This window comes from Macrobrachium rosenbergii, chromosome 37 (assembly GCF_040412425.1).
Source record: "Macrobrachium rosenbergii isolate ZJJX-2024 chromosome 37, ASM4041242v1, whole genome shotgun sequence".
Lineage (NCBI taxonomy): Eukaryota > Metazoa > Arthropoda > Malacostraca > Decapoda > Palaemonidae > Macrobrachium > Macrobrachium rosenbergii.
Window position 1 is genome coordinate 3,100,915 of NC_089777.1, and position 13,758 is coordinate 3,114,672.

The window sequence follows — 13,758 nt, forward strand, 5'->3', positions numbered from 1 at the left end:
ACTTCATTGCATTTGAAACATTTGAATGTGTGCAGCTCACCAATAGAAACAAAGTCATTAACTGCATAATTTTTGTAATTTCTTTTCAAATGCTTGCTTATATTTAACCTAGAGTTTTGTTTTTCTTTGCAAATTTAAGCACTCAATGATTGTTATTGGTGGAATTATCCATCAGGGGCAAGGGAAAAGAGTGAAAAGGGAGGAGACTAGAGTAGCTGAGTAGTTTAATCTTCACACTCACAGAAATGGTGTTAGAATTGGATGACTGGCACTTATGGCCTACAACAGATCTGCTTGTCAGCATAAAAAAAAATGAGCTGACCATGGAATGGCAAAAATTCTTAAATAGTAAATCAATCTCTCTCTCTCTCTCTCTCTCTCTCTCTACAATGGCAGTTGAGGAAAAATGTGCCAGTTGCTCGAGTTCTAGCTGTTTAAATACTGATCACAAGGAAGTTTACTGCATTGTCCTAAAAACATGTAAGAATTTTAAAGGATAGAATAACATGAATGTATTTTATATTTTTAATGTTTTTAATGGGAATATTCCATATTTTAAGTACAGTTATACTTTTAGAACGCTGTTGGGTGACAAGTTCTATGTTGTTGATGAGGAATTAGAAGGAGAAGTAGATCCTGATCAGTCTTGGATTGAAGTGAAAGGAACAGCAGTCATCATTCGTCTCTGGAAAGAGCCACAACGTAAGTTTTTATTAATGAATTAACATAAATAAAAGGGCTTCTTTTTTGCCATTAGCATTTAATAAATAATTAGGAAAGTATTTACATATAAATATTCAACAGTTCCATGATGAAGAGATCAGAGTAGGCCAGATCAGAGCAGTCAGATGAGGATTTGACTTTTGTTAAGCCTCGTAAGTTGAATGCAGGCAAGTTTTTCTAATAAAAGTCCATTTGCCCTTTTGCTGTCAGACATAACCTTTTCACATTTTTCATTTTCCTGATTCACTGGATCAATTTCACCCATATTTAATATAAAGCATCTTTATGTAGATGGATTTAAATTTGTTTGGATGAGGTGTACACCTTCTAAGAAAATGAAAATAGATTGGAGTAATTTTTAAATCTCCAGAACTTCTTGGTTTGATAAGAAAAAATTAAAGCTTCGTCACATAGTGTAGATTCACGTTCATTTAAGTTATTGACCACTAGGGCCAGAAAGATTTACATAGGATTAGGTAAAGAAAATCTTAATTGTATACTTGCAAGCTCATCAGTGTGGCTCCAGTGAACTACATTGCCCATGGGTCTTGCTCTTAAATTAATATAGCATTGACAGGCACTGCAGGGAAATTAACATAAAGGGAATGGAAAACTCCTTTATTTAAGAGGAAGAACTGCTTGGAAAACAAATGATATAGAAATTACTAGGTAAGATGCAAAAACTTACACACCGTAGAGATATTTGAAATACCAAATAAAAGACCCCCTTATATTACTTTTAGAAATACTGCACCTACATGCCAGAACATCATAAGCACCGTACATGGAGCGTATTCAGTGAAAAGACACTACTCACATGTCCAGATCTCTCACTGTTAACCCTTAATGGATGGGCATCATCATATGATGATCTATAACAGGTTTTGAGTGATGGACAGGCTAACTCATTTGAGTACTATTAATGTTTCGCACCATACGGTTTGGATGAATTTAGTGAGAACGATGTTCATAGCGCTTCAGTGGTCCATAAATGACTTACGATAACTGTATTAGCACAGCAGAGGACAGAGGGGGATCGGTATGCCTTGAGACTTGATGGGGGAATGTATTTCCCTTCTCAATCCCATGATGTCTTTGTATTTATTTGTTCATAAATATACCCAGTGATTGCTGTTGGTTTTAGTTCTTCTCTTTTATGATAGTAAGTCAGCTATAATTGTAATTTTGCAAAGAAATATTAGAAAAAACATGTATACATGTACCTCACAAAAAATTAATGCATCCCCCATCTCAGTAAATCTCGTAAATATTTTACAACATATATACTCAGAATTTGTTACTGATTTTAGTTCTTATGTTATGATGTTGTATGAGCTGTAATTATAATTTTACAAAATAAAATAAAATAATTTATTAGAAAAACATGTATAACTTGGTAATATTAGCATATTTTTATGAGTGTCTTGTAAAAGAGGCCCCACACGGGGTTGTAAATAGTCACTTTCAACTTCCCAAGAAAGGAGCAGAAAATTTTTCAGAATTTCTCTTATATGCATTTGCTTATCTTCCTCTTTCCATGGATGTGTTATTTCTTAAATTGGCCAACTTAAAGTTTGCCCAGTCTGTGGGGTGTGTTTAGTGTAAATTTAGCCTGTCCCTTAAGGGATAAGGAAAACAAGTCCTAATACTTTACAAGTCTTCTGTTTTCACAGCAGTATTGTATGCTTCACAGAAATTTGTCATTTTCTTTGATTCTAGAAGTGCTGTAGAAATGCTTGAAGATTTTCTGTCCAAGGAATTCCCTTGTCCAGTAGATCAAATATTCATTGCATAAATTACATGAAATTTGGACAAATATAGAATTTTCTTTAGTCCTTGTTAATGCAGGCATGAAAGGAAATGAAGATACAGGCAGTGTAGGGAAGGTTGCAGCAGTTAGGACTACATCATACCATTGTAAGTAATTGCATGGTTTGTGGAATAACAAGAGAAAATGTTGTAACAGTTTAATGAATATCCAACAATACACCTTTGTGGCAATCATCAATACAAAAAATGCAGAGGTGGTATTTTCCTACTTAAGAATTTTGCACATGTTTAAGGAGGCATTTTGAATACCATCGGTCATTACTTACTTCCCCTAGGTTTAAAATGCAGTACATTCACAGTAAAAGATGTTTTGTGTAAATACCCATATTTCAGTGGACAGCTGTATGTCGACCATTAGCCACAAATCCCGTAAAGAAATTTTGTCCAATCTAATATATTTTCAATCTTACCATATTACCAAATTTCATGAAGCTTTAATGTACCAGGTTAAATTTCTTTACATTGTTCCATGCATAATAAACTCTTTTTTGGTCAACCCTGTGATAGTCAAGACTTTTGGTATGATGGTCTTGTTAAGTATAATCTATTATTGACTATGTTCTGATAATTTCCACCCCTTCTTAGTCTCTCATTCTCAGCTGATGGACTCCAATCACAGCTGCCTCTTCATTCACAGTGTGATCTCACTGCACTTTGGCTACAAATCTAGTGTTATGCAGTCACACCTTTTCAAAATTTCTGTCCCCTTTGTCAGTGCCTATATCTTTGCTGCACAGAGTAGTACAGGTGTATTGCTCTGTTTGTTAATTGTACACAGTCACTTTCCAGTGTCTCCGTGCTGTTGCTACTTGTTATTTTCTTACATTCCTCCCTACTTGCTTCTTACTTCAGCACTTGTCGTTGCATCTAAAAAACTCTGCAAAGTTTGGCTTTTCTTCTTTTGGACATATTTATTTTGGTGAATACTCATATACTGAGAGCCGATGCATTCCATTCTCTTTTTGTAGATGGTTTTAATAATTTTAATTATTCATTTGTTCATTACAATAATTTATATTGTTCGAACTCCTCGTTAATTAATATTGTGCCTTTTGTGTACATGATCAACCTTATTATTATTGGTATAATTGCACATAGTGAATTGTGAGTTGTTTTTACAGAATTGTGGCAGCTTCCATTTGCTAAGAGTTGTCGGCGTAAATGGTTGAGAGCAGAAATTCAAGGACCAGACTCGGATGAAGAGGATAGTAATATCATAGACCATGGTTAGTTATTTGGCAGTTTGCAAAAAGCTTTGTTTGTGCTAGTATCTGTGACTAATTGTGTATTGTGTTGTTTTACTGATTTGTGTATTGTAATTGAAAGCTGATTGAAACACTTCTACTGGAGTCCTGTGTAGGAGTCTCATGCTGCATTTTCCTCTACTAATGACCTTCGTATTATGCCTATACTGTACTTAATATGGAAAGTGTGAAACAGTATGTTCTGTACACTCTGTTCTTTGTCCATCACCTCAGCTTATTCCTTAGTTAGGGTCACTGTTTATAATGAACCTTTTCCAGTGGCTCATTTCATAATATGTTTTGACAGATGCTTTTTGTTCAGATACCATTCCTGATTCCAACCCTCCCTATTTTTCCCAGCCCAGAAAAATAAAAATGCATAATCATTCCTAAGAATAGCATTGCAGAACTGCAAACAAACTTTGGAACGAGCCCACCCCCAAGGCAGACTCCCCCCACACACGTGCACTCCCACACAAAACACAATTTTCAAGGGCCCCATAGACCATACTCCCCAAACTCATCCATAATCATGTTTTATGAGTTTGATAAATGTGGCTTCCCATTTGACTGCCATCAAGGAGCACACAATCAGTGTAATTTTGTAATTTACTGCTGACAGATGTTGAGACTCCCTAAAATCTCCAAGGATGAAGCATCTGTACTGTGCCACATGCAATGAACATTGTAGATATTGTATTCATAAGCATTTGTAACAATTTTATACATTGATTTTCCTTCAAAGAATTTAGAGCTTTCTTATTAAAATAGTTTATTTCAGAACTTTATTTTGAACATTTCTCCAAATAGAATAACCTTTTACTTTGCTATTTTTTCCATTCATATTAAACTTTCACTGAACTGAAAGTGCAGAGAAAAAACATTTTGCTACTCATGGGCACATCTTTAAATGTGCAACATGTAAATTATATAAGTTGTGTGGATGGATTTTTTATGTAAGTTATTTTACATGTTAGTACAGTATTTGAGTTAGATGTAGAGGTTCTTTTGCAAAATTTAGAAATTTACATGGAAATATTTCCATTAAATGGTTATTCCATTTTGTATCTGTCTCTGTCTATCTGTCTACAATTGACCTCCGGTATTAAGGGGGATAGGGACCACAACCCCCTGCTAATAGCTAAAATCCATGAATACTTGAGACCCCCTCAAAAAATGCTTAATACTTCCTATTTTAATAGTTCAAACACCAAACACCCCTTTAAAAATGGGTATAACTGCCTATTTTAATAGCTCCAACACCAAGTATGCCTTAACCCAGTAACCATTTTCTACGGGAAGCAGCTTCGGTGCCCCTACTGTCAGCTGAGAGCGTGCTCAGCAAACATTCAGGCTACCCAGACTGTCAGCAAAAAAGTAAAAAACACAATATGGCAACTACTCTACGTGGTGTGCTATCTTTTGAGTGCAGGGGGGGCTACATTTGCTTTTTTTTATCAGTTTCTGTATCTTATTCCATATATTTTAACCCATCTATGACTATTAACATATGTATATGGCCGATCCCTTTCACCACTGTCATGTATTTATACGTCTGCTCTTTCCAGCTGGTAAATAATATTCTCTTAGAACTGACACACGTGCATTGTTTCATATACTGCATGGAAGTTTATTCGTTGTATATCAGACCTACCCTTTTTTGAGGTTCTAGAATTTATTAGTAGGTTACAACAATTGGTCATATGAATCATAATTGTTACTAATTATCAGATTTTTCTATGACAGGCAATATAATGGCATATATTCAAGTTGTTTCCAAAAGATCTGGCATATTATAATCCGTATAATCCTGTCTTTGGGCTAAAACTAGATTCGTGTTATAAATTCTAAACCATCTGCAATGCATGTCTGTTTCGTAAATAAAGAAGTTTTGAATAATAGTAAACTGTATGGGATTTATAAGTTACTGTATATATATATATATATATATATATATATATATATATATATATATATATATATATATATATATATATATATATATATATATATATATATATATATATATATATATACATATATATACATATACAGTATATTCACCAATTTTTTAAATATAAATTACCAACAATTGTCATTATTTAGGATGAAGCTACATAAATGTCACATGCACTGATCATATATTAAAATTATAAATGAGTCAAGTGAGTCAATTTTTATTGATTTCGCTCAGAATATCACTTTTATCATGAAGACACTTGGCTGGATTATATTGGATTAAAGCCCCTCTGTTCTTTTGCCGTAGGTGTTTACCATTACTGAAAATTGAATTGTTTAGGTGTTTACCATTACTGAAAATTGAATTGTTTAGGTGTTTACCATTACTGAAAATTGAATTGTTATTGTTTGGGTGTGATTATCAAAATCTCTTGGGGCCTACAAACAAGCATTGGAAAGCATTAAACTTTTCATCATGGTAGTGGCAAGGCCTGATACCTGAATCAGCGGGGGTTCAAGATTTAGTCACCTGTACCATGCCTGATGGATAGATAGGCAGAGAATTTTGACCCGACCCCACCTATTCTTTTCTTGTTCACTTGTGCCAAATCCCTTTTCTTCTACATGAAGGATATCGATTTAGTTTCTTTATAGGAGCAGTTATAAAATATATGGTAAATAAAAATGTCTCGGTAGATAACACACAAACACATACATTATATATATATATATATATATATATATATATATATATATATATATATATATATATATATATATATATATATATATATATATATATATATATATATATATATATATATATATATATATATATATATATATATATATATATATATATATATTATTTATTTATATTATATATATATAATCATCATCATCATCATCATCATTTCAGCCTTCTAAAGTCCTCTGTTGGATGTAGGCCTTCCCCAGGTTCCTCCACAGATTTCTATCCTCCGCTGCTATGTGCCACTGTTGTTTATATTGGTCTAAGTCATCTCGTGAGCAGGTTTTTTTGTCTTCCTCGGTTTCTTGTGTATCCTCGGGGCGTCCAGAAGGTTGTTCGTGATGTCCTTCTGTTGTCTGTCATCCTGGCAATATGCCCCACCCAGTTCCACTTGAGCTTACTGATGGTTTCAAGGATATCCTTTACTTTAGTTTTTTACTTATCTATTTAGCCGTTTTTCTATCCTTCCAAGTTAGATCTAGCATAATTCTCTCATGTGCCATCTGTATTGTTCGTAATTTAAGGGAAAGCTATTTTGTTAGATTTTAAGTTTCGTCCCCATAGGTGACATTGGCGAGGATACACTAATCATAGACTTTCCTTTTTAAGAGGATAGGAATCTTCTTATTTTTTAACACTGTACTGGCTCTTCCAAACGCCTACCAACCGAGAGTGGTTGTTCTTTTTATTTCGCTCTCTTTGGAGGCATCATGTAGAGATTCGTTGTCCAAGTTAGATGTAGGTCCACTTCCTCAGTTTGTTGATTTTACATTTCAAGTATGTTATCTGCATTTTCAGTGTATTTATTGCTCATGACTTTGGTGTTATGGAAGTTCATGTGGAGGCCTACTGATTTGCTTGCTTCATATATATATATATATACATACAGTCATACTTCGAAATTACGCGAGGTTAGGTTCCAGAGCCCCTCGTGCAAGGTGAATTTTCGCGTAAGTTTGGCATGGTCTTTAAAAATGGTAATAAATGTTTATTTCCAAAGTTTAAATACTAAATATGCTTACAAAGTATTAAGCTAACTTTTAAATGAACTAAATTTAGTGTAATTTTATTTAAAATTTAGCTTATTACCCTTAAAAAAGGAATACAGTAAATGGTTAACATAAAAATTGAGTACTGCACAGTTTCATAATAGCGCATTTACAGTAGGTGCGTACGTATACTGATGTTACCCCTAATTCATGGGATGCCGTTTTCTTTGTCACTTAGAGTAAAAGCTGTTTTCTTTCCGTCACTAGGCAAAACGTCGTGTCAGTCAACAAAAGTACAATTCCATAAAATATCAAAAACATGTACATAATGTTTGTAGAAGGTAGTACAGTACAGGTAAAATTCAATCAGTTTAAAATTATATACTGTACAGGTAATGACAAATGAGAGAAAGAGAGAGTGAGAGAGAGATACTGTAATAAAGTAACTGTACTGCTTTTGTATCGTATTTATGCGCAAATATATAAATACAAATTGTCCATTCTGATTTTACACCTAAAAACACGAAAACTTAAAAATTAAACACACTTTCTACAGGGGTATCATCTTTGAAAAATGCAGTAACGAAGGGTATCACATCTTGTAAAAGTACACCAACTGAACGTGCTGTAATTACATGCATATACAGATTGCACCAGCACTTTTCTCAGAGGTGAACGGAGTAATTTTCAAAGAATGACACTTATACAACTCTTAGTTGCATCTCTGATATTACATTAACCAATTCATTTTATCAAATGAACGCGACTGAACAACCTCATCTCAAGGTCATGTAAAGTCCTTGTGACAAAGACTTTGCAAATGGACATAATACTTGTATGATATTTATGTACAGAAATATAAATATAAATTTCCCATATCGATTTTACAGTTAAAAGCATGAAAACTTATAAATGTACTTCAAACATTAAACAAGCATTTTCTGCAGGGATATCATCTTTGAGAAGTGCAGTAACTTTGCAAATGGGTATCACATCTTGTAAAAGTACACTAACTGAATGTGCTGAAATTACCTTTGCATCATATTTATGCATGTAAAAAAAATAAAAATAATACATTTTCGATACAGATTTTACACATGAAAGCATGAAATGCATTTTTCATAGAGATTTTAAACATGAAAGCATGAAATGCATTTGTCATAGAGATTTTGCACATTAAAATGTGAAATGCATTTTTCATACAGATTTTACACATAAAAGCATGAAATGCATTTTTCATACACATTTTACAAATAAAAGAATGAAATGCATTTTTCATACAGATTTTACACATAAAAGCATGAAAACTTGTAAATTACTTCAAAAATTAAACACCCACTTCTGCAGGATTTCTCGAGAATTTCGTGTGTCTGAGAAAAAATCGCCTATGCCCATTAGTTAGGTTCCAGTGAAAAGTTCGTGTGTGTGTGAATTAACAACTCGAATCGTAAGATAAGATCGAAGTATTACTGTGTATATATATATATATATATATATATATATATATATATATATATATATATAAATAAATAAATAAATAAATAAAGGGATATTCTGGTGCAACTGACGACAGTATCCTGGATCAGCTGTTATTTTCTTCTCTGCTTTCCCTCCACCTGTGTTAAGTTTGGTGGGTGGAACCACTCGAAAATTAGTTTGAGAATGGTGCCTTGGATTATCTCCAGTCCTTTTGACAGATTCCAATTCCTTGCTTCATGGGCAAGGGCATGTTTAGTAATCTCCCTTTTGTACAGGCAGCTAAAACGACTTCCACTTTCCCCCCTGACTTTTGACTGTTGACATGGGAATTCCAAACGTGCCATCAAAGAAACAAGTATATAACTGGAATCTTTCAAAAGGACTCTGCTTCCGGGCCCTAATGTCAAGCCCACCAAATTCACTGTAGGTAGGAGGTAATTAGAGCTGTAAACAGCGACCGATAATTTCAATCAAAGGATACCGACATCTCAAATACCACCTACGTCACCACCTTATAAATTCCCATATTTGCCAGTTATCAATATTATAATCAAACAAAAATGACTATGAACATATAGTACGTTTTATACGTTGCCACTTTTCTCAGATTTGATTCATAAAACCCTCACCTAAGTTTGGATATTGTGTAAATGTGGTGGACAGGTTGCCACACCTTCCCATTCTAGGTCAGAAAGGGTAAACAGCTTGACACTTGTTCTGAGTATCTAACCATGAAGACGCAAAATGAACGAAAGAACTGAAATCTGAAGAACTGAAATCATACATTGAACTGCTTTGATCAAAAGTTAGGACGAGGATTATCTAGTTTCTAATCATCTAACTGAATTTAAAAATGTCCAATATCTAGCCCAAATTCACAGATGAAAGTAAATGGTACAATGCGATAAAAAAAAATGCGGTTATTGACCCCTCAAATGATGGCAGTTTGTAAATTACCTCAGCCTTGTCCCGGAATGGTCTTTCTTGTGGGCAGCCCGTGTATGGGGGAGCTGGATAAGTCTGATTTTAGGATAGGATTAACCCCGAAATGAGGAATGCAGATTAACTTTAATCAGATAATAAGTCAGGAAGAAAGTTTGGTCACATGTAGTGCTTTTATGACAGCTATACATGTTGCATGTACAGTATATTTTATATGCACAGTAAATCTATACATAAATACACATGCATATATATATATATATATATATATATATATATATATTATATATACTGTGTATATATATGTGTGCGTGTGTGTGTGTGTGTAAACATCATATTGCCTCTGTTCATTAATCCATATGCTAACTGTACTTTTTATATCATTGTCAGAATTCTCTAACATTATGAATTACCAGTGCTAAAGTTTTTAGGTTTGTATTATTGTACATGACTTACAGTGTTCAAAGGAAGATAAAGAACAATACAAAGAAAACAGTTCTCTCTCTCTCTCTCTTTACACGATTAAAAGCATAATTCAATGAAGAAAATGGTGATGCCAATAAATTTCATCACTTATTTTTAAAAGTTTCTCTTATCGATGCAGTGCTTCTACCACTTTAGTCAGTGACGAAATCTCTGGCCCGGAAATTACCGACAACCTGTTCACAATCATCACGGACATATATACCTCACTTTGCTGTCTTGGCCTTGTTGTCTGTCCCTCTGTTTTTGTTTGTAGGTGACAGATTTTCATCACTGTTGTTGTTGGATGAACTTTCACCATTGCCTCTTTTGTAAGAATTTTGTACATAACTTTCATTAAGATTATTGTACATGTACATTATTTGATGTATAAGTTTGTTCATTCTGTAGCTAACCCTTTGTTCTGTGACGTTCCAGAATTTATAATGACAGTGAGTTATTTGAATTTATATATATATATGTATATATACATATACACATAATAATATATATATATATATATATATATATATATATATATATATATATATATATATATATATATATATACATACATATATTATTTATATATATATATATATATATATATATATATATATATATATATATATATATATATATATATATATATATATACACACACACACACACACACACACACACACACACACACACACACACACACACAAACGTGTGGTGACATAAGCATAATATACACGGCTTTTAAAGCAATTAAATGTTGAAATTGAATTAAATAACCCTTAAACGCCAAGCCTCTATTTACAAAAGTGTCTGCTGTATGCCAACGGCGTTCGGGAGGTAGCACCAAAGCGGAAAAAAAGTGTTTTTCAAAAAATCACAGCACTTAGTTTTTAAGATTAAGAGTTCATTTTTAGCTCCTTTTTTTGTCATTGCCTGAAGTTTAGTATGCAACCATCAGAAATGAAAAAAAATATCATTATCATATATAAATATTGAAATATATGACAGCGCAAAAAAAATTTCATATATAATTGTATACAAATCATGCTGTGAGCAAAACGGTTAAAGCTAATAAGTTATTTTTTTTTCTTTGTACTGTACACTGAATTGCGATGATTTTGGTACGTAAATTGTAAAACGATCAAAGCAACACAGACAAAATATTATCACAAAATGATGAATGAATTCGTAAAGCTCGGACATAAAAAAAAAGTTTTTTCAAAAATTCACCATAAATCGAAATATTGTGCTAGAGACTTCCCGTTTGTTGCAAAATGAAGGTAATTGATTGAATATTACTAGACTGTAAGTGTTTTAGCGTAAAATTGCTGTTTTCGACCATTTCGGTTGAGTTAAAGTTGACCGAAGGTAGAATTTTTTATTTTATCGTGATTTATATATGAAAATATTTCAAAACTGTTAAAAGCTACAACCATGAGTTATTTTTTGTTGTATTCTACATGAAATTGCACACATTTTCATATATAAAACTTTATGTAACGGCTCTTAGAAAAACGGTGCAAACATTACGACAAAGTGACGAAAGAATTTCTGAGATGTTCCGCCGAGTTACCGCGCTCGGACGTAAGGAAAAAGTTTTTTTTCAAAAATTCACCATAAATCGAAATATTGCGCTAGAGACTTCCAATTTGTTCCAGAATGAAGGTAAATGATTGAATATTACTAGAATGTAAGAGTTTTAGCTTACAATTGCGTTTTTCAACCATTTTGGTCAAGTCAAAGTTGACCGAAGGTTGAAATTTTTTGTAGTTGACGTACGTACGTCCACTCGTCACCCGACAGACAATTTTAGTCGACTTACGATATGTCCAGTCGGCGTTTAAGGGGTAAATTACAATTATTACCCATTTTAGAATAAACAAAATTTGCAGTCGTTATTCAGAATGAAATGTATCTGGAGTTCAGTCATATGCAGTGAACTTGTCGCAAAAATAAAAAAATATGTCAAGTGAGAACATTTTTTATATTTCAATCAGAATAAATGTCAGTACATTACAATTACTTATCATTTTTCATTTGTGCTAGAGCTGGAAAAGTATAACAGAAGATGAAAGTAACACACACAACTGGTACTAAGTTGGATTACAGAGGATTATAGCCCTTCCACCTCCTGCATCGAGAGTCCAAAGTTCCGAGTAAGGGAACGAACCAGCCCAGCAGAGTAGCGTCTCTCTATACATAGCGATGTAGCCGCGATTGGCGAATTCCCGCTTTAGATTTGGAAAATTAGGATAAAAGGGGATTAGGAGGAAGTGTTGTTGTTTGTATATGGTCAGCAAGACTTCCTGTGACCCAGAGAAAACATATTTTAGTGGATTCACCTTGAAAGGAAGGAAGGAAAAATCGATCGTATATATACATACTAAACGCCACGATCAAAACATCTGCTTTCCGTATGTATACGTACTAAACGGGCTCGGGTAGGTCTGGTGTGCTACGTATATATATTACTAAACTGTTAAAGGGTTAAATATACCTTATTATTATTATTGTTTAATCTTATTAATCTCAATATTAATATTTGAAAATTAGTACTGTAAATCATTTTTTATCATAAAAAATGTATATTTTGTCACGAAAATAATATGAAAATACAGTAATTAGTTAATACACTGTACAGTATTGCTCTACGAGAAAATCTGCAAATAGGTGATGCCACTGTAGGGGCTTTTCATTTATAAAATTGGTGCAGGATGATGGGAACAAACTTAAAGGTTGAAGAAAACTCTTATCCACCTATCCTAATTTATTAACTTTACTACTACAGCGACCATCAAAAGAATTAACCTAATTCATCAGTCTTAATACTACAACAGCCATCAAAAAGAACCTTAATCTAATTTGTCAATCTTGATACTATGATGACCATCAAAAAGAACCTTGGCCTAATGTATCATTCTTAATACTGCAATGACCATCAGAAGAAACTTGGCCTAATTCATCAGTCTTAATAGTATAACGATCATCAAAAAGAACCTTAACCTTTGTTGGTTTTCAAAGAATTGTTCAAAGCCTTGTTGTCAAGTAAATCAGGAGAGCCAATGTTATATTCTTTATTTTCATAGTTTTCATGTCAATATCTTCTTCAGTAACCTTTCCCCAATTCGATTCACCTCAAACTTCACAGTCTTACTCTTTTTCTGTCTCCCTCTTCAAGATTTCTCCTGTTAACACACCATACTTACGGCTTCTGCATTCTCTGGAATAGTTTTTTGTTTCTTCTGTCTAAGCATTACACTCCTTTGCAGAAAACTGAATCTGAGTATAAAAGCTGAATGAATCACAGATGAGCCTTCCAAAAATCATTATCAGGATCCTTCTACTAGCACCACATTATGTCTTATCTGCTTACTCT

The 13,758-nt window shown here is 33.2% G+C and overlaps 1 protein-coding gene across 1 annotated transcript in view; it reads left to right on the top strand.

Annotated features, from left to right (window-relative positions):
• Positions 1-13,758, top strand: part of LOC136825092 (uncharacterized) — a 467,192-nt gene that overhangs the window by 432,957 nt on the left and 20,477 nt on the right. The window contains exons 14-15 of the mRNA XM_067081135.1: positions 578-702; positions 3,675-3,779. Coding sequence (XP_066937236.1) covers positions 578-702; positions 3,675-3,779 — 230 coding nt within the window. The remainder of the gene's footprint in view (positions 1-577; positions 703-3,674; positions 3,780-13,758) is intronic.